This window comes from Myotis davidii, unplaced genomic scaffold (genome assembly GCF_000327345.1).
Source record: "Myotis davidii unplaced genomic scaffold, ASM32734v1 scaffold818, whole genome shotgun sequence".
Lineage (NCBI taxonomy): Eukaryota > Metazoa > Chordata > Mammalia > Chiroptera > Vespertilionidae > Myotis > Myotis davidii.
This window is the reverse complement of record NW_006289814.1, coordinates 63,408-83,513: the sequence shown is the minus strand read 5'-3', so window position 1 is coordinate 83,513 and position 20,106 is coordinate 63,408. Positions and strand designations below refer to the sequence as shown.

The 20,106-nt window shown below is 42.7% G+C and overlaps 1 protein-coding gene across 1 annotated transcript in view; it reads left to right on the top strand.

Moving 5' to 3' along the window:
- The window catches only part of OSBP (oxysterol binding protein), a 34,388-nt gene extending 14,742 nt beyond the window's left edge, over positions 1–19,646 (top strand). Inside the window, exons 8-14 of the mRNA XM_006762513.2 lie at positions 3,481–3,726; positions 4,010–4,130; positions 12,450–12,553; positions 15,291–15,386; positions 16,167–16,348; positions 17,109–17,329; positions 17,424–19,646. Of these exons, the coding sequence (XP_006762576.2) occupies positions 3,481–3,726; positions 4,010–4,130; positions 12,450–12,553; positions 15,291–15,386; positions 16,167–16,348; positions 17,109–17,329; positions 17,424–17,566 (1,113 nt within the window). The 3' untranslated portion in view covers positions 17,567–19,646. The remainder of the gene's footprint in view (positions 1–3,480; positions 3,727–4,009; positions 4,131–12,449; positions 12,554–15,290; positions 15,387–16,166; positions 16,349–17,108; positions 17,330–17,423) is intronic.
- Positions 19,647–20,106: the final 460 nt, after the last annotated feature.

The following is a 20,106-nucleotide window of genomic DNA, read 5'->3' as shown; positions in this document are numbered from 1 at the left end:
AATTTAGATGTTAGTGTCTATAAAGTTTTATAGGAACACAGTGACACTCATTCGATTGCTTCTTGTGGCTGCTTTTATCCTTCAAGAGCAGAATTGAATGATTGTGACAGAGACCATATGGCCCTCAAAGCTTAAATATTTATTATTTTACCTTTTTCAGAAAGAGCCTGGCCAACCCCTGCCTTAAACAAATATTAGCTTATCTCATGTCATGTGAAAGTCAGGAAGTAGGTGGCTCAGGGCTGGTACTGTGCTCTGCAGTGTCCAGACCAGGCTCTTTGTGTCCTCTTGCTCTGCCGCCTGTGGCCTCCGTTTCTAGGTCCTACATGACTGCTCCAATGTGGGCCTTCAGGGTCTCATTCCAGCCAGCAGGAAGGAAAGAAAAGAAGGGCTTGCTCCTGGAAATTGCATAAACCCTTGCACTTCAATCTCTTTGGCCAGAACTTAGTTATGTGGCCACAGCTAGCTGGGGAGGAGGCTGGCAATGAAGACTATTTTTGGTAGCAGAACCTAGTTAAAAATTGGGGGTTCTACTACTTGTAGAAGGAGGGAAGAATAGATAGTGGAGAGTGGCTGCAGGTTCTACCCATAGCCAGGCCCGGGGCATACAGAAATACAGAGAGCATTCTCCTCCCCTCGTGGGGCTTATGGACCAGTGACCATGGACTGTGTTCCTCATGGACAGAGACTCTTTCTTATTGTCTTTATAACCTTGATGCTTCCCCAGTACCTAGCACATACACCGTTTAGCAAATGTTGAAGTGGTTAGTTAACTGGGTCTTGGAAAACAAATAAATTTATATGTAAGTGTGTATGATTTCTGTTAGAAAAATGTTGATCTCCAGAAAAGGCCTTGAGTGAAACAAAATAACTGGTTCATTGGGGGCCTAAAAAGATGCCCCGCTTGTCTGGTGCCTTGAAGGAAGCGCCTTGGGAAGGTGCCCTGGAGAGGCAGGTCTCCACAGCCTTGGAAACGCAGACCCTGCTTTGAAACCACTTCCGAGTGCAGGTGACCTCCCCATCCTCCTTTACCATTAGTTCCTTGTTGACTTTGCCACTAGGAATGTGCAGTCCTGTACCTGTTTGCCTCCAGGTCTAGTCCTCGCCCTGCCCTGCCCTGTGCTGTGTCATAGGAAAGCTGGTCCCCCTAGGATGTTGCTCGGACTTCTGTGTCTGCTGGCAAGGAAGCTCCACCAGTGCCAGGCACCAGGAGGAGTTTGGAGTAGGGAGAAACTCCAAGGTACTTACAGGGATCTTAGCTTCTGCCTGATGCCTCAGGATCTGGACCACAGTAACACCACTGCTTTTCTCTGTCCCTGCTGTTACTCATCTCCAGCTTGTCTTTTTGGGCTGCCCAAGTGTCCATCAGCTATATAACCAATTCTCTGCTACCAGTTCTCTGCTTCCTTCCACTTAAAATTCACAGATGCGTTTGTTTTTCTATTAGGCCTCCAAGGGATAAAATGACTGATATCAAAAGCTTGGTACTTTTAGAGAAACTATGGTTCCAGGAACAGTTCAGGGCCAGGGTTGTATATGTGTGAAAAGCAATGATAGCTTAAGAATGCAATGATTCTAGTCTCAGGCAGTGCTCAGATGTCTTTTAGCCATTTGCAGAGGATACCACCCACCCCCAGTTCTGAATGTCGGGAAATATTACTTAGTGTCACCTGAAATTTTGCCAATGAGAAATTTTGTTGGCATAGTTAATCAGCACCTTGGAAGATGGAAGCTCTGTCAGTCTGTCCCCCTCTTGGTGTGCATGTTTCTTGTCACAGTGCTCTTCTGTCAGGGCCAAGAGGGTGACTTTGGAGAGTGGTACTATTTGTTGAGGGAGGGTAGATTCTACTTCCTATAAGAGCAGTGTTCTAATGTTGGTCCCATGGCTCTGTCTTCATTGGGAAATTTTCACAGAGAAATGCTTGGTATATTCCTCAGAGAAAAAGCAGGCTCTAGTATACTACCTAGACATGTACAAATACATAGAAACAACATAAAATATTAATGGTTATCTTTGGCTGATGGCATTTCAGGTAAATTTTTTCCTTCATATGTAATTTTTTAAAAATATATTTGTATTGATTTCAGAGAGGAAGGGAGAGGGAGAGAGATAGAAATATCAGTGATGAGAGAGAATCATTGATGCGCTGCCTCCTGCATGCCCCCTACTGGGGATTGAGCCCGAAACCTGGGTATGTGCCCTTGACTGGAATTGAACCCAGGACCTTTCAGTCCATAGGCTCACACTCTATCCACTGAGCCAAACCAGCTAAGGGCTTCATATGTAATTTTTAAATTACAGGATGTTTTATAATTGGGAGGACAGTAAATATGAGAGGAGTCTGATCAGGCTCAGGGATTGGCAGGTAGGAGGCTGGACAAAGATGAAAAAGAGATGGACCGTCGGAAAGAAGAGTATTTTGGTTTGGTTTAACAGAAATGTTGCTGTAGGCCAGCTCTATTCACTAGAAAGGAATTTTTTTTTCCTTCCTCTGTTCCCTGGACTCAGAACTCCAGCTAGTGATATCCAGGCCTATTCAGCTGTATTGCAGATTAAGTAAGCTTTATGGGCTAGCCTAGAAGCTGAAACGGTTTGTTTTTTTGTTTGTTTGTTTTTATATAGCATTTTAAAAAATAACTAATATCATCTTAAATCCCAGTCAATTTAGACAGTAATGCTATTTTTAAGGCGGATACTGGGGAGACAGTGTCTCTTTTGTTCCCTTCTCTATACCCAGTGAGTAGCATAGGGTCTGACACACATGAGGGCTCCATAAATACTTGTGGAATGAGTAAGTGAATGCTCAGGTGAATGAACATCTGTCTTCTCCCCAGCAGAAATACACAGATATTCAGTGGTTGAGTGCCCTAAGTTGGCTCTAAGCCCCATTAAGAGCACTCCAGGTCCAAGAAAACAACTGTCCAACCTCAGGGCTAAGAACTCAGAATCCTGGCCTGATGAAGAACTGAACCAATACTTAGAGATCATCTGGTCCAGGAGTAAAAGCTAACTTTTGTAATGTTTTCATTTCACTAGCCAGGACATGCCTGTACTTAAAAATTACTACTCTTTCTTTCCTCCCTCAACAATGTTAAATACCTAATTTCCTCTCTGGGTAGACTTGTGCTAAAATACATTTCCTCTTTTATTCATTCATTACCTATTTGATGATAGTCTCCTGTGTGAGGCACTGGTAACTGTATATGCAGTGATGAACAGGAAACATGGTTCCCATCGCAAAGAGTTTATAGTAAATGAAAAGGTGGTGTATACCACTCACTGACATGAACAGTTGACTAGGGAGAATGGATTGCTTCCAGGTTAGGTCTTACTTAGAGTTGCTCTACCGAGCAAAGGCCTCTTCCTAGTGATTTGCTTTATCACCATGACAACTCAGTATGTTTCTCCACCTGCAGAAAAATTAATCTGTCTCCGATAGATGTGTAGGCAAAGTTTTTATATCTGTTTTCTCCTGACAGGTAAACTTTAATGAACCCTTATCCATGCTTCAGCGCCTTACTGAAGATCTGGAATACCATGAGCTGTTAGATCGAGCTGCAAAATGTGAGAACTCTCTAGAACAGCTCTGTTATGTTGCAGCTTTCACTGTGTCTTCCTACTCCACTACTGTCTCCCGTACCAGCAAGCCATTCAACCCACTCCTTGGGGAGACTTTTGAACTAGACCGATTAGAAGAGAACGGGTTCCGATCCATCTGTGAGCAGGTAAAGGTGCCTCGGGGCGGTGATACGTTTTTTCTTTTTTAAGAAAGGCATGATTTGTTGGTTGCTCCTCCCGCCCCCCCTCCCACCACCACTCCCCTGGTGTTGTGTTTGCAGAAATTCCAGTCCCTGTCATCCCACACTGCCTTCTTTTCCTTCAGGCTTCTACGCTGGTATAAGTGTAAAAATGGCAAGTATGAATTTTGGGTGTTCGCCACCAGTTACTAGGCAGTACCTTCTCCTTTTCCTTCCTTTCTTCTTAATTTGAATCACTGATTTCTTCAAGGTGAGTCATCATCCCCCGGCTGCTGCACACCATGCTGAGTCAAAAAATGGCTGGACATTGCGTCAGGAAATCAAAATCACCAGCAAGTTTCGAGGCAAATACCTCTCCATTATGCCCCTTGGTAAGGCCACCGTCTTTGTAAGAACTAGTGCGCCCGGAATAAGGAACCTCTGGCATGGTAGAGTCAGGAGACTGAAAGTCTGATTTGGGCCCTGAACCTTATTGCTAGCTCTACACAAGTCATTTAACGTCTCAGCTGTTGATTGAGTGAGGAGGCATGAGGCTTTAAGGAGCTATCCAATTATACATTTTTTGTCTTCTTAGCTATATTTAATGCATCTTTAAGTACTATTTTAAAATATAAATTTTAACATACAAAAAGATTCTGTCTCTTAACTGGTGTTTCTATCATTACCCTAGCAATTGAGTTCTCTCTGTAAATAAAAAATATTGTGACTACAAGGTGAGGTTTCTCAGCTATCCCTCCCCCTTCTCCTTTCTACCCTCTCTTCCTCTATCAGATGGGTTAGATATCATTTATGTAAAGGTTGACTTCCAGGTAAGAGAAAACTTTATTTATTTTTGTTAATTCTCACCCAAGGATATTTTTCCATTGATTTTCAGAGAGTGGAAAGGAGGGGGAAAGACAGAGAAACATCAGTGTGAGAGAGACACATCAATTGGTTGCCTCTCCTCATACACTCCAACCAGGGCCAGGGATTAAGCCTGCAACCGCGGTACATGCCCTTTAGTGGTATCGAACCTGGGACTCTGCAGTCCTTGGCCTACGCTCTATTCACTGAGCCAAACCGACTAAGGCAGGAAATTTTATTTTAAAAGATCCATACCCTAGCTGGTTTGGCTCAGTAGGTGGAGTGCCAGCCTGCGGACTGAAGGGTCCCAGGTTTGATTCCCGTCAAGGGCACATACCTCCATTGCAGGCTCCTCCCCGGTCTGAGCCGTGGTTGGGGCTTGTGCAGGAGGTAACCAATTGATGTGTTTCTCTCACATCCAAATTTCTCTCTGTCTCTTCCCCTCCCTTCCACTCTCTCTAAAAACCAATGGAAAAATATCCTTGGGTGAAGATTTAAAAACAAACAAACACAAAACATGAAAGATCCTATTGGATGACAAGTTAATTTTGCACCAAGATCAGGAAGACCAGGCCTGAGAATAGGAATCCTAATAAACAATGTTAGAGAGTCTGTATTGTAGGGGAAATGTAGCAGAGATTCTCCATATTCTGTTGAACTAGAGCAACCCACGTTTGGCCATGTGTGTGCTGAAGAGCAAATGTCAATCTACATAAAAAGAAGCCCAAAGCCGAAACCGGTTTGGCTCAGTGGATAGAGCTTCGGCCTGCGGACTGAAAGGTCCCAGGTTCGATTCCGGTCAAGGGCATGTACCTTGGTTGCGGGCATATCCCCAGTGGGAGATGTGCAGGAGGCAGCTGATCGATGTTTCTCTCTCATCGATATTTCTAATTCTCTATCCCTCTCCCTTCTTCTCTGTAAAAAATCAATAAACTCGATTCCCAGCAGGGGGTGTGCAGGAGGCACAGCCAATCGATATTGATGTTTCTCTCTCATCGATGTGTCTATCTCTCTATCTCTCTCTCTTCCTCTCTGTAAAAAATCAATAAAATATATTTAAAAAAAAAAAAAAAAAAAAAAGAAGCCCAAAGCAGGCAGAGAGAAACCAAATAGCTCTATAGAGTCATCTGACAGCACCTGCCTGAGCTCCTACGGCTTTCTGTGTCCTGGTTCCATATTCCAGGAAGCCTGGCTGCAGTGTTTGATTAGTGCACTGCAATCATCTTTTTTTTAAAAAATATATTTTTATTTCAGAGAGGAAGGTGAGAGGGAGAGAGACATAGAAACATCAGTGATGAGAGAGAATCATTGATTGGCCGCCTCCTGCACACCCCCTACTGGGGATTGATCCCGTAACCCAAGCACATGCCCTTGACTGGAATTGAACCTGAGACCCTTCAGTCTGCAGGCGGAGTCCCTATCCACTGAGCCAAACCAGCTAGGGCAGCGCTCGTTTTTTTTGTTGTTGTTATGGGTTTTTTTTAAAATATATTTTATTGATTTTTTACAGAGAGGAAGGGAGAGAGATAGAGAGTTAGAAACATCAATGAGAGAGAAACATCGATCAGCCGCCTCCTGCACATCTCCTACTGGGGATGTGCCCTTAACCCAGGTACATGCTCTTGACCAGAATCGAACCCGGGACCCTTCAGTCCGCAGGCCGACACTCTACCCACCGAGCCAAACCAGTTTTAGCAGCACTCGTTTTTTTTTAATGAGTTCCCTTTCTCTCAGAAACAGAAAATATGGTAGTTTTAGTGAAAACTAGAAATTAGCCAGGAAAAAACCCAGGAATGTTTATAATTACAAAAAGAGAAAAAAAACTGGAGTGTTAATTCTGCTACTTCATGATTAATATGCAAAAGGCTCTTAGATGAAAAGGAGATCAAGCACTTTTGGTCTTGATCTTTTATGGGGACCTTTAAAAAGGTTCTAATTGTTTAATTATCTTTGAAGCTAATAATTTCAGAAGTATTAAGTTAATAGTAGTAAATACCTGGGGTGTTCACACCTAATTTTCAGAACTAGGGTCATATTGTAATATGATTTTTCACCTGCGAGGCCACCTGAGGACCTCTAAGAGGGTCGTGTGTACATTTAAAAAATAGGAATAGCCCTGCTGGTGTGGCTGAGTGATTGAGCATCGATCCATGAACCAGAGGGTCACAATTTAATTCCTGGTCAGGGTACATGCCTGGACTGGGGGCTCAATCCCCAGTGGGGGTATGTAGAAGGCAACCTATCAATACTCTCTCATCAATGATGTTTCTCTCTGTCTCGCCCTCTCCCTTCCTCTCTGAAATCAATAAAAATATCTTTTAAAAAATCCCTTCATATCCCCTTTTATCTGTTCTCCCAATTTCTAATTGTTTTTTTTATTAGAGTGTTTAACCAATTTACATTTATTATAAGTACTGATTAGGTAGGGATTACATCCACTATTTGGTATTTTTTGTACATCTTATGTCTTTTTTGTTCCTCTATTCCTCCATTAGTACCTTTTTTGTATTAAATAGATATTTTTTAAATTTACCATTTTAGTTCCCTTGCTATTTCTTTTACTGTATTTTTTTTTTGGTATAGTAAAGGTGGAATTTATTAAAGAACAAGTACAGACTCCCATGTGGGGAGGGGGAAAGCGTCCCCTTTTGCTGTATTTTTAAAGATATTTTCATAGTGGGTATCCTGCATATTACAGTTAACTTCTAATAATCTAATGCAGGTTAATACCAATTTAATTTTAATAGTGTACAAAAACTTTGCCACCTATATGGATCCATTACCTTTCCCCTCCTTTGTGCTTTTATTTTCATACAAACTGTATTTTTTTTACATATTAACATAGTTTTATAACTGTTCCTTTATGCAGTTGTCTTTTAACTCATATAGAAGAAAAAAGTTGCAAGCAAAAAATACATTTGTACCGTCTTTTATATAGTTTGATTGTAGTTTTCTTTACTGATCTCTTTTATTTCTCAATGTAGATTTAAGTTACTGTCTAGTGTCCTTTCATTTCAGCCTGAAGGACTAGTATTTCTTGAAGGGCAGACCTGCTAGCTAGGCATTCTTTTAGGTTTTGTTTAGCTGGGAATGTCTTATGTTCTTTGTTTAATAAGAATATGTTTGCTGGATATAGAATTTTTGGTTTGACAATTTTTTACCTTTAGCATTTTGAATGTACATCCTACTGCCTTCTGGCCACCATGGTTTCTGACAATCTTATTGAGGAGCACTTCTATGTAGTACATCACTTCTTAGATTCAAGATTTGTCTTGTCCTTGTCTTTTTTTAAAAAATATATTTTTATTGATTTAAGAGAGGAAGGGAGAGGGAGAGAGAGGTAGAAACATCAATGATGAGAGAAAATCATTGATCAGCTGCCTCCTGCATGCCCCACACTGGAGATTGAGCCTGCAATCTGGATATGTGCCCTTGACTGGAATCGAACCTGGCACCATTCAGTCTGCAGGCTGATGCTCTATCCACTGAGCTGAACCTACTGGATGTTGTCTTTGTCTTTTAATAGTTTATTATGATAGACTTCAGTGTGGTGCTCTTTGAGTTTATCCTACATGGAGTTCATTGAGCTTCTTGGCTGTGTAGGTTAAGGAGTTTGTCAATTTTGGGTGATTTCTGGCCTATATTTCTTCAACTACTCCAACTCTTATCACCATTTCAGGCAGCTCTTGTGTTAAAGCATCACTTGCCACTGATGGTTTTGATAATCACCCAGGGAAAAGGCTATTCAAGGTGACCAGGCGCTGAGTCAGGTCAAATAAAGATAAGCCCTGTGAATGGGAGTTTACCAGGAACCACCACAATGGTCAGGTAATGACAGTGTTTTGAAGATGGGGCTTTTAGGGAGCTTCATACTTACTGGTGAAGTGTGAGGCTCCCCAGAAATGTTTGCAAGGCTACTGTCAAGCTGGTGAGAGGAGGGTGGGAAGAGAGCAAGTTAAAATGCCTGCCTCGTAGCTCATTTTTCTTACTGAGGTTCAGCCATTTGTCTTGAATAAATGCTGCTTGAATTATTGTAAGTCTTTGTTTAATTTTCAGAGATCTAAAATATTTGATCCTGATAATGTTTGCTAGTACTCTTGTTGATTTTTTGAGCAGATACATGGAAGTCCTTACTCCACCATTCTGGAAGTGGCTATCTTTCCCTTCATACATTTGAAATGGCTCTGTGTTTATTTATATATTTTTTATTATATTTTAAGTTAAATCTTTGTTGTTGGAAGTATTACATATGTCCCTGCTTTTCCCCTATTGATCCCTTCTAGCCCGCTCCCACCTTGTAAGAGCATAAATTATGTTGTTTTAAGCCATTAAGTTGTGTCAATTGGTCGCAGCAGCCACAGGAAAGAAATAGTGTTTATAGCTGAAGTATCAACAGTTACCTGAGTATCACTATATGTCAGGAAATATTCTAAGTGCTATGGGTGCAGTGGTGAACAAAAGCCATTTTGCTCTCATTTAGCTTGCATTCTTTTCTTAAGTAGACAAAAAGTAAATGTATAAATAACTTTATATGTGGTAAATCTACGAAGAAAATAAAGTAGTCATAGGGATTAATGAGAAATATGTGTGTGTATGTGTGTGTGTGTGTGTGTGTGTGTGTGGTTCCTTGGATAGGGTGGTCAAGGAAATCCTCCCTGAAAAGGTTACATCAACCAAAAGATGATTTGGGGGAGAGCTTTCCAGGCAGAGTGAACCTGAAAGATAAAGGCCCTGAGTTGGGGGCAAGCATAGCCTATTTGAGAAGCAACAGGACTACAGTACGTAGTTCAGAGTGAGTGAGGAGGAACATGATGGATGAGTTGAGAGGGTTTTGTTCTAAATACAGTGGGAAGTCATTGAGAGATTTTTTCGCAGTGTTAAGTAGATATGCCATGTTTTAAACACATTATTTTGACTAGAGACTTTAAGGGGCAAAAGTGGAAGCTAGGAGACCAAAAAGAAGTTGTTACAGAGGTTCTGGCAAGGGGGGATGGTGTTTTAGTCTGCAGTGGTGGTGGAAGAGGTGTTGAGCAAGAGATTTGGATATATTTTTAAGATGGTTGTGAAGATGAAGTGAGATGAGATATGAGGAGAACCTAGCACCGTGTCTGGTTCACAGTAGTGCTCTCACAGAGTTGCTAGTATTATTGTCAATGTCATTGTCATCATCTGCTGCTGCTGCAGATACCAGGGATACTACTTTAACCTTTTGTGCAAGAAAGGCACACCAAGCCACATGTGTCCTTTTCACTAGTGGTTACAGAGGGAATTGACTGTTATTTTATATATATATATGATTCAAAATAATAAAAATATATGTACATATCTTTAAACTTTTTTATTATTTTGAATTTTCAGTCACCTCTGTTCAAACAACTAACTGATTTTGATTTGGTATTCATTGGAGATTAACGCATAGGAACAGGAGACTATATCCACTGAGTGCTTATTATGTGTCAAGCATGTTACTGAGTAAATAAACAGACATTTACTGCATAGGATATGATTACCTCAAATTTACAGATGGATGAAACTGAGGCCTAGGAAAGTTAAAAACATCCCCAGGGCCTTAGCCAGTTTGGCTCAGTGATAGAGCGTCGGCCTGTGGACAGAAGGGTCCCAAGTTCGATTCCGGCCAAGGGCACATGCCTGGGTTGCAGGCTCGATCCCCAGTAGGGCGTACAGGAGGCAGCCAATCAATGATTCTCTTATCATTGATGTTTCTGTCTCTCTCTCCCTCTTCCTTCCTCTCTGAAATCAATAAAAAAAATATTTAAAAAAAGAATCTTGGTCTCAGTTATGAGGTTAGGCAACTTGCCCAAGGCCACACAGCTAGAGCGCAACTGGAACACAAGAGCTGGGATTTTAACTCCAGAGTCTCTGCTCTAAACCATCACACTCGTCTGCTGCTTGGGGCCTGCCGGGAACAGACATACAGGTTTGCATGGGAACACCCACTCTCACACTCATATGCTCAGCCATGGCAGCTCCTAACTATACAGAGGGCGGTCCCCTGGACTAGGAGTGAAGAGGGCCACAGGCATACTCCTCCTGGCCCTGACACCACCCTCGGTCTGGCCATCTCAGGAGCCGTTCCCCTGGGGAAGGGAGAAGACTTCCCCTCTCACAGACCCCAGTGGCCAGGGAAGCAAACAGAATTTATGTGTGGGTGTGAGAGAAATTGTTATATGCAATTTAAAAAAAAAACCTTCCTCAGGGTGTAGTATTGTAATGCAGTTCTGACACTAACCAGCCAGGTTAATACCAACCACATAAGATAAGGGTACAGTCTCCGATAAGTCAGCCCTCACTTCAGATGTCAGCCACAAGTATGGAGGTCCCTAGGCCACTTGCACATCTGACTGACTATAAATTCAGGGGATCCCACGAATCCTTCAGGTTCAATAATTTGCTAGAATGACTTACAGGACTCAGGAAAATGTTATACTCATTATTACAGTTTTATTACAAAGGGTTCAGATCAGGACCAGACAAATGAAGACACACATAGGGTGAGGTCTGGGAGGGTCCTGAACATAGAGACTATGCCCTGTCCCCATGGAATCAGGGAGCATGACCCTCTTTGGCACGTTGATGTGTTTACCCACCAGGACGTGCCTCCAAGTTTCACTGTCCAGAGGTTTCATTTATATAGGCGTGGTTGACTGAATCATAGGCCTGGTGATTGAACTCAATGTCCAGACCCCCTTCCCTCCTGGAGGGAAGGGAATATCATTCCCAGGAGGTTGGGAGATCCAGCCTTTATCAGGTAACTCTCTGAGTCATGGTTAGTTTTTCTGGCCTGCCCTCATCCTGAACCATCTTGTTAGCATAGCTATCTGGGGCCCCACTGTGATGACTCTTTGACATAAACTTTCAGAATCCCCATGAATAACAAAATATTGCTATCACTTGGGAAATTCCAAGGTTGTAGAGGTTTCTTCCCAGGAACCATGGACAAAAAGCAGACAAATTCTTTATTATACAGCACAGGGTCACAAATCTAATGAGTAGTGGAGCCAGAACTTAAATTAGTTCTGATTCCAAAGCCACAGCTCTATCCGCTACTCCTTTTTTATTGTTAAGGGCCTTAGATAAGTGATTTGCTGAAAGTCACACAGCTAGTTACCAAAAAATAGGGCCTGGCCCCAGTACTACTTACCAATGTATGCTACTTTCCACAATGCAATTTTATTTTTACATGTTAGTTCAGATTTGACCTATTCCTAGACATTTTGCAGCTAGTATGGCGGTCACAGGTGGAGAAAAGATTGGGGGTTTTGCTTTCATTTTTTATTTCTACGCTTGTGCACTCTTGCTTCCTCGCTAAGTTGTATCAGTTGTCAGTATTTGTCATCAGTTATGTTTTATTCACAAATTTTAAAATCAAGTGAAAAAATTCAGTCAGTGCTTCCATCATTTAAGAAGATTATTAAAAAAAAAAAGATTATTAATTCTGCCCTAGCCTGTTTTGTTCAGTGGTTAGAGTGTCGGCCTGCAGACTGAAGAGTTGCAGGTTTGATTCTGGTCAAGGGCACATATCTCGGTTGCAGATTCGATCCCTGGCCCTCGGATGGGACAAGTTCAGGAGGCAACCAATTGATATGTCTCTCTCACATCAATTCTTTTCTCTCTGTCTCTCATCCTCCCTTCTACTCTCTCTAAAAATCAATGGAAAAAATAGGTGAGGATTAACAACAAAAGATTGTAAATTATTTTTTAACTTATTGTTTTCCTTTTAAAAGTAAGAAATATTGAAAGAAGAAAATCCATTGTTTTTCTAGCTAACATGGTGCTATTTTTTTTCTACGATTGGGCTTAATTCGTATATCTCTCTCTGCTTCCAGGTACCATCCACTGTATTTTCAAGGAAACTGGCCACCACTACACTTGGAAGAAAGTTACCACAACGGTGCACAACATTATCGTGGGCAAGTTGTGGATAGATCAGGTGAGCGAGCATGCCCAACATGTTCCTGAAGCCCAGACTGTTGTTACTGGCTCACCAGTTTCTCCTGAGGAATTTCTCTTAGGCAGTTGCCCCATCCTAACCTCCCTGAGTTTCTATACCACAAATTATATTATAAACTAGAGGCCCGGTGCACAAAAATTTGTGCACTTGGGGTAGTCCCTCAGGCAGGCCTGTGGCCCATTCACAGTCCAGGACCCCTTGGGGGATGTCCACCTGTCAACTTAGGCCCACTCCCTGGGGGATCAGGCCTAAGCTTGCAGTCAGACATCCTTCTGGCAGCCAGGGAGCCCTCGGGGGATGTCCGACTAAAGGCTTAGGCCCCCAAGGGATCAGGTCTAAACCGTTAGTTGGACATTCTTAGTGCTGTCACGGTGGGGGGAGAGGCTCCTGCCCCCACCACTGTGCTGCCCAGCCATGAGCCAGCTTCTGGCTGAGTGGCACTCCCCATATGGAAGTGCACTGACCCCCAGGGGGCAGCTCCTGCGTTGAGCATCTGCCCCCTGGTGGCCAGTGCGCATCATAGCAACCCGTCATTCTGCCGTTCAGTCAATGTACATATTAGCCTTTTATTATATAGGATGTCCCTATTTCCCCCCTTTTGCCCCCTCTACCCAGCTTTTGCCCCCCACTTCTCTCTGGCCATCACCATACTGTTGTCTGTGTCCATGGGTTGTGCATATATGTTCTTTGGCTAATCCCTTCTTTAAATTCATTTCTTTAAATTTTTATTTTCAGATAAGTGCTGATAACTGCACTATTATATATTTTCTATTATATCATTTAGAATTAAGATACTTTTTTTAAAAAATATTTTATTAATTTTTAATTTTTTAATATTTTAATTTGAAATAATCTCATACATGTAAAAAAAACTATAAAATACTACAGCATATTATATGTACCCTTCACCCAGTTTCTTAGGTGTTAATAATTTAAACATAACCATTATACAACTAACACAATTTGGAGTATATTTTTCTTATAATCTCTTTAATGTTACTTAATCCATTTACTTTGTTTTTGTTAATCTTCACCCAAGGATATTATTCCATTGAGTTTTAGAGCGAGTGAAGGGAAAGGGAGAGACACATTGATTGGTTGCCTCCTGCACATGCTTTGATAGGGACTGAGGATCAAGCCAGCAACTGAGGTACATGCCCTTGACTGGAATCGAACCTGGGACCCTTCAGTCCACGGCTAATGCTCTATCCACTGAGCAAAACAGGCTGCAGCTTAATTCATTTACTTTTAATGTATATGTGTCTTTATATTTAAAGTGGGTTTTGTTTTTGATTCACCCTCATAATCTGTCTTTTAATTGGTGCATTTATGCCATTGACTTTCAGAGAGCTTACTGATAGTTACTTACCATATCAGGCGGCTTCTGGGGTTTCTGGGGCTTCTGGGGCAAGGCAGGGGCGGGCCTGCCCTGGATGGCGGTGCTGTCCTGCCCTGCCTGCAGTATGCAAATTAGCCGCCATCATTGTTGGTGGTTAATTTGCATATCATGCTGATTAGCCAATGGGAGGGGTAGCGAAGGTACGGTTAATTACTATGTTTGTCTATTATTAGATAGGATGACCAACTTGTAACGTTCAGTGACTATTCGAACTATTGGGCACTGTGAAGGATACAAGAAAATAATAAAACACAACTCTCACTCTTCATTCTTTCATTATTCATTAGATGTTTACTACCAGGCAGAGTATCAGGTCCTAAGGATACAAAGTCAAATGAAACATTGTCCTTCAAAGAGTTATTGTATCATTGTATATGTGACTAATTTGTTTAGGTGGAAAATCTGACAAAATAATTCACCTATAAACAGATTTTGTCTGGAAAAAAAATATTTTTTAGGATACTCTATGGGAAGAGGTGTACTAATGTATGCTTAATTGTTGGTATGTGCTTAAGACAATGATTTTGCAGTAAATTCAGAAAAGAGAGGGAACGTTGTCTTAAGTGTCAGGAAAAGCTTCATGGCAGATGTGGGGAATAAAGTGTAGAAAGGCTTGCAACACGTAACTTTGAAATTGTGAGTCTAATACTTTTTTTTTTTATCTTCACCCAAGGTTATATTTTTATTGATTTTTATTTTTATTTGCCCTTGACCGGAATCGAAGCTGGGATCCTTCAGTCCACAGGCCGATGCTCTATCCACTGAGCCAAACCGGTTTCGGCTGATTTTTAGAGAGAGAGAGAAACATTGATGTGAGAGAGAAGCATTAATCAGTTGCCTCCTGTACACTCCCCAACCAGGGATTGAACTCAAAACCTAAGCATGTGCCCCAGCCAGGAACCTGCAACCTTTTGGTGTATGGATCGACCCTTCAACCGACTAGGCCACCCAGCCAGGACTAGAATACTTTGATTTAAGCACAGAGTTCCTGAAGGGTTCCAGTGAGGATTGGTTTGGAAAAACCAAATTATGACATGAATATCAGTATATGTACTGAAGGTCAAATCATGGCGCCTAACATGTGACACACAGCTCAAAGAAAACCAAAGCAAAGGTCATTCGGTCTTTATCCCAGGCTGGGATACCAAGGTTACAAAGGGATTCCATAGCATCTCAAGGTTGGCTGAGACCTGAGTCTAAAGCAACAGAGTGCTGGAATGTAAGATAGTAAAGTAAGAATTATGAGGCATGGAGTTGGCATATATTCAAATCATTCAGTATTAATAAAACTAATCCTTGATTCTTTTCATTTTATAGTCTGGTGAAATTGATATTATAAATCACAAGACAGGAGACAAGTGCAATCTTAAATTTGTTCCTTATAGCTACTTTTCTCGGGATGTAGCAAGAAAGGTAAGAGAAGTTGGAATTTAAATTTTTTCATTTAGTGTGTATCCCTTAGAAAGCCTACTCCTTTGGGGCTGGGATTGACGGTTGGATGAATGGATGGGGAGGGAAGGAGGGTGAGAGGGAGAAAGAGAGTGTGTGTGTGTGTCTAAATATATATATCTCCAAAACATACATATATACATATATATAAATAGATGTATCTATATCTATCTATCTATGATTAAATAAAAAATGAAGATGTAAAGGAGAAAGTTAGCAAGAAAGGAGACAACATTGCATTGCTAAACCAAATCCTTCTCTTTTCTGGGAAAGACTACAAGTAAAAAAAGTAAAACTCAAGAGCAATGAGAGACAACGTGGGAAACTAGAGGAAGGACTAATGAAAGGATTACAGGAAGAAGGCACAGGCACTTTGACCGTGGGAATGAGTCTGAGCGAGAGGTGTGTTTATTCCACAGTAGAAGAAGGGAGAGTGAAAAATAGTTAGGGATTTAAATTTGTTTGTGGCTCTCTGTGTATTCTGGAGAGAAGAAAATACCATAATTCTGAGTACCAGTCAGGCCCTTTTCCTACATAGTATTGTTGTAACAAAAATTCATCTAACTAATGCCTTGCTTATTTTAAGCAGCTTAAAAAATTTTAAGAAAATAATTTGGATGACTCCATGGTATTTTTCCTAATAGTTTTTAACCAGTATTTACCCTCGGACTTTGGTTTGCAGAAGAGCAGGTAAGCTGGGTGACTATGGTCTGTACTCCAAAGCCCTGCTTTCCATCCTTGCAGGTGACAGGAGAAGTGACAGATCCATCAGGGAAGGTTCACTTTATCCTGCTGGGGACATGGGATGAGAAAATGGATTGTTTCAAAGTCCAGCCTGTCGCTGGGGAAAATGGGGGTGATGCTCGACAGAGAAGCTGTGAAGCAGAGGAGAGCAGGGTCATGCTGTGGAAAAGGAACCCCTTGCCGTGAGTATCAGTCTGCCCAGGTACCTCTGTGATCTCAACATTGGGGTGATATTGATGACATATCTGTGTTGCTTCCCACTTCATTATGTGAGGGGCTGGGCGGAAGAAGTCAGAACCTTTGGAGAAATCACCAGAAGGTTGGCACTGGGTAACTGGAGTTGTAGCATGCCTTCCCCCAAGAAAGTTCAAACTAACCAAACCAAATCTGCCAAACCATATTTGGTGCTTTCTATAGGTCCTTTGGAATGTGGTTCAGAAGGACATTATTCTATAATTTAGAGCAAAACTCTTCAGAAGTGGCTGGAGGAGAGAGTGCCTACTACCTGTTTACAATTTAGCCTAAAGGCCCAGCACCAATGGAAACTTCCTGAGATAATGTTCAGGACTTTGGAAATAAATTAAGATGAAAGCCGTTTGCCTGTCAGGTTTAATATGTTCAGTTCATAGTAAGAGCCAAGATTATCCCAGAAAGAGGGTAAAAAGAAAGCAGAAGAAATAGGAATTTTCATTTAGTAGACTGTTTCCTTGTTCCTGATGAATTTCTCTCTACTTTCAGCCGAGCACAGCACAAGCCCAGAAAACTGGAATTGAGTGGTGCTGGGGGAAGCCAAGGGATGGTTCAGTTTGGGTGTCTCAATTCGGGGAGGGGGCCATGGTGTTCAAGTCTGCCCCTTACAGAACAGCCCCGTGCTGTTGTCTTCATCCAGCTGGGGTCTGGGCTCCAGCCTGACCCCTTTCCTTTCTCATCCTTTACTTTTAGGAAGAATGCAGAATACATGTACTACTTCTCAGAGCTTGCTCTGACTCTCAATGCCTGGGAAGCTGGCACTGCCCCCACAGACAGCCGATTGCGGCCGGACCAGAGGCTGATGGAAAATGGGCGCTGGGATGAAGCCAATGCTGAGAAGCAGCGCCTGGAAGAAAAGCAGAGACTCTCCAGAAAGAAGAGAGAAGCAGAAGCTGTGAAAGCCACGGAGGATGGTAACAAACCTGCCCTCTTCTCTGGTTCTTGATATGGGGAGGCTACCAGTGTGTTTGCGACTCTAATTGTGTTTTTCTTCACTCTCCTGTTTAGGCACACCCTACGATCCCTACAAGGCACTGTGGTTTAAGCGGGAGAAGGACCCCATTACCAAGGAGTTAACCCATACTTACAGGGGAGGATACTGGGAGTGTAAAGAAAAGCAGGAGTGGACCGCCTGCCCGGACATCTTCTGAACTGACAGTAACGAAAAGGAGGAGCAGTCAAAGGCCAAGAGGACAGAGGATGTGCGGGAAAGCTGGCTGCTGGGACCCTCTTACCCAGGGCTTTCCTCGAGTTTGTCTGTCTTAACCAATCATTTTTTTCCAAATCAATCACCAGAAGCAGACACCAGTGGTGGTGATTGGCTGGTTGCCTTAGCTGATTGAAACTGAAATCAACATACTAGATACCCATGTTCGTAAGGGAGAGGCTTAGTGGCTGAAAGGTAGTGTTATTCCACATCTGCAAAGTCAGGTATTCTTGGCTCTTCCTTCTCCCTCTGCCCCTGTGGAAGGTGACGTCATCCAGCCTCCCCTGTCGTGTCCTGCTCAGCCAAGATCTACACTCGATTATGATGCAGGGGCATTTTGGTGCTGCTCAGAGCAAGAGCTGGTTTAAGAAGTTCCTTTAAAAAGAAACACGTAAGACTCACCAGCAGAGGCATATGGCTGCGGAGGAGCTTAGGCATGACGATATGAAACGTTCACCAGGGGACCCCTCTCATGGGTGTCCGTGCGCAGACAACTGCATCTTGGAACACTCGCCAGGGGGATGGTTCTGTAAGGTTGGAACATTCGGCTACATTCTTGGAAGTTTCTATCTTCACTCACGTAAAACACCCTCTGCTGTTCTCCATCTTCTTTGTCAGCAACCGGAGGTCACTTCGGTGGTTGTCGGAGGGTTGCAGTGTCCTCGCGAGGGGTTTTATGGACTTGCTCAGGCGGAGAACTTCTGAGAACACAGGCAGCTGGAAGAAGACTGCCGCCACCTTTGCTTTCCCACTTCCTCCTCACCCCCGTCCTTCATTGCCTTGCTCACTTCTCTTCTCTCTTGGCACAGCACCAGTTTGGGTCTGTGCTCCAGAGTGGAGCAAAACATTGCCTGTCCCGTTCTGCTCTGCAGAACTTGAGAGAAGCAGTTCATCTGGAATAAAAGTCGTCACCATCTCTCAAACCCCACGGACTGGAGCCACCTATGGAATAATGTGTTAAATAACTGTATATTATATATATGTAGAGAAAAATCTAATTTTTTTGTTTGATTTTCCTTATTCCCATGAAGAATCTTGTTTTTGATATCTCTGGTCACCCTGGGATTATCTGTTGGACATGGGGATTTGGGTCAGACCCTCTTGCTTTCCATCCTGTAAGGACAGACAGGCAGAACCTGAGCAGGGCTGTGTCTGGCAGCTACCGAATAGGGACATTACCCCTGGCTTGTGCCCACTGGGGTGCCCACTGCTGTCTGAAGTCTGTTCTAATTACCTGACTCTTGAAAATGAAATCCTAACTTCTTTCCTGCCTTTTCCCATCTTTTATCAGGAAGAGTATGGGTCGAAAGTCAGGAGGGTAATTTCCCACTTAATTCTGCTTTTGTCCCAATCATAGCACCCACAGCTGACTCCCAAAAGAACTTCCTTCAGAGGACATGGGGCTGGAAGCAGCATCTCACGGGGTGGGTAAGAGAACCCCTGTTGGGCCCTGGCTTCCTCCATTTTTGTTCTGTTTTTGTTTGAGTTGTCTTGTTCAGAAATCTCACCCCGTGCAACCCACCCTTGGTTGAGGATCACAAATTGAGGTGCCTTCCTTGTATGCCTTTTGTTTGTGTTTTTTATTTCTGTTCCTTAACTGCTGAGCCTCAGCCAGTGTGGGTCCCAGGGGCCACTGTCATTCCAGAGGAAGCCAGCCCTCCGGGAAGCTGGATTTATACCATTTATACGGGGAAACGCACTCTTGGTCCCTTCCCACCGCCCTTCCTCCCTTCCCAGCTGTGATGAACTTGAGAGGGGCCACTGCTGGGGATTTTCCTATGAAGAGGCCAATGCCCAACATATACAAGGGGCTGTTCTGGGCTTCTTTCAGGGAGGCCCATAAAAGCAAAGGCGTGATGAATCAGGCTGTAGACAGCGGGAATCCCCGACTCAATGAACTTCTCTCTTCCTGCCCCCCTTCTCCCTCCACCACACTTCCAGCCTGGTCCCCAGTCAGATTCCTGCCAATGGAAGAAGCTTCCAGTCCTTCAGGTGAAATAAAATCACATGGAAACAAAACAAAACTATATATTTTTGGTTGTTTTGCCTTGTTTTTTTTTTCCAAGAAAACTACTAAATTAAATAATTTTTAAAAAGTCATATTGTTTGTCTGATTCACTTCTATTAGGTAGGAAATGGTGGTGAGAGCGGGCCCAGGGGTGATCTAGTCTCGGGGATCTGGGATGATGATCTTCACAAACTGAAAGAAAAATGGCTCAGATCTCCAGGTGTTTCAGCTGCTGAACAGCACGCTGGAGGCCCCCCCACCCCACCCCCGCTTCAGAGTAATGTCATCGTCGGTGTCCCACCTTGGTTATTGATTCCGGGCCTGTTTCACCTCAAACATAAAAACTTAATCTCTCTTCCTGTTTAGGTTCTTAAATTCTGAGCTGTTTCATACAGGAATTCAAATCTATATTTTGAAATGTAAGCAAGTAAGTATTGATTTAAAGACCTTGGGGAGAAGTAACAGTGAAAATGCTC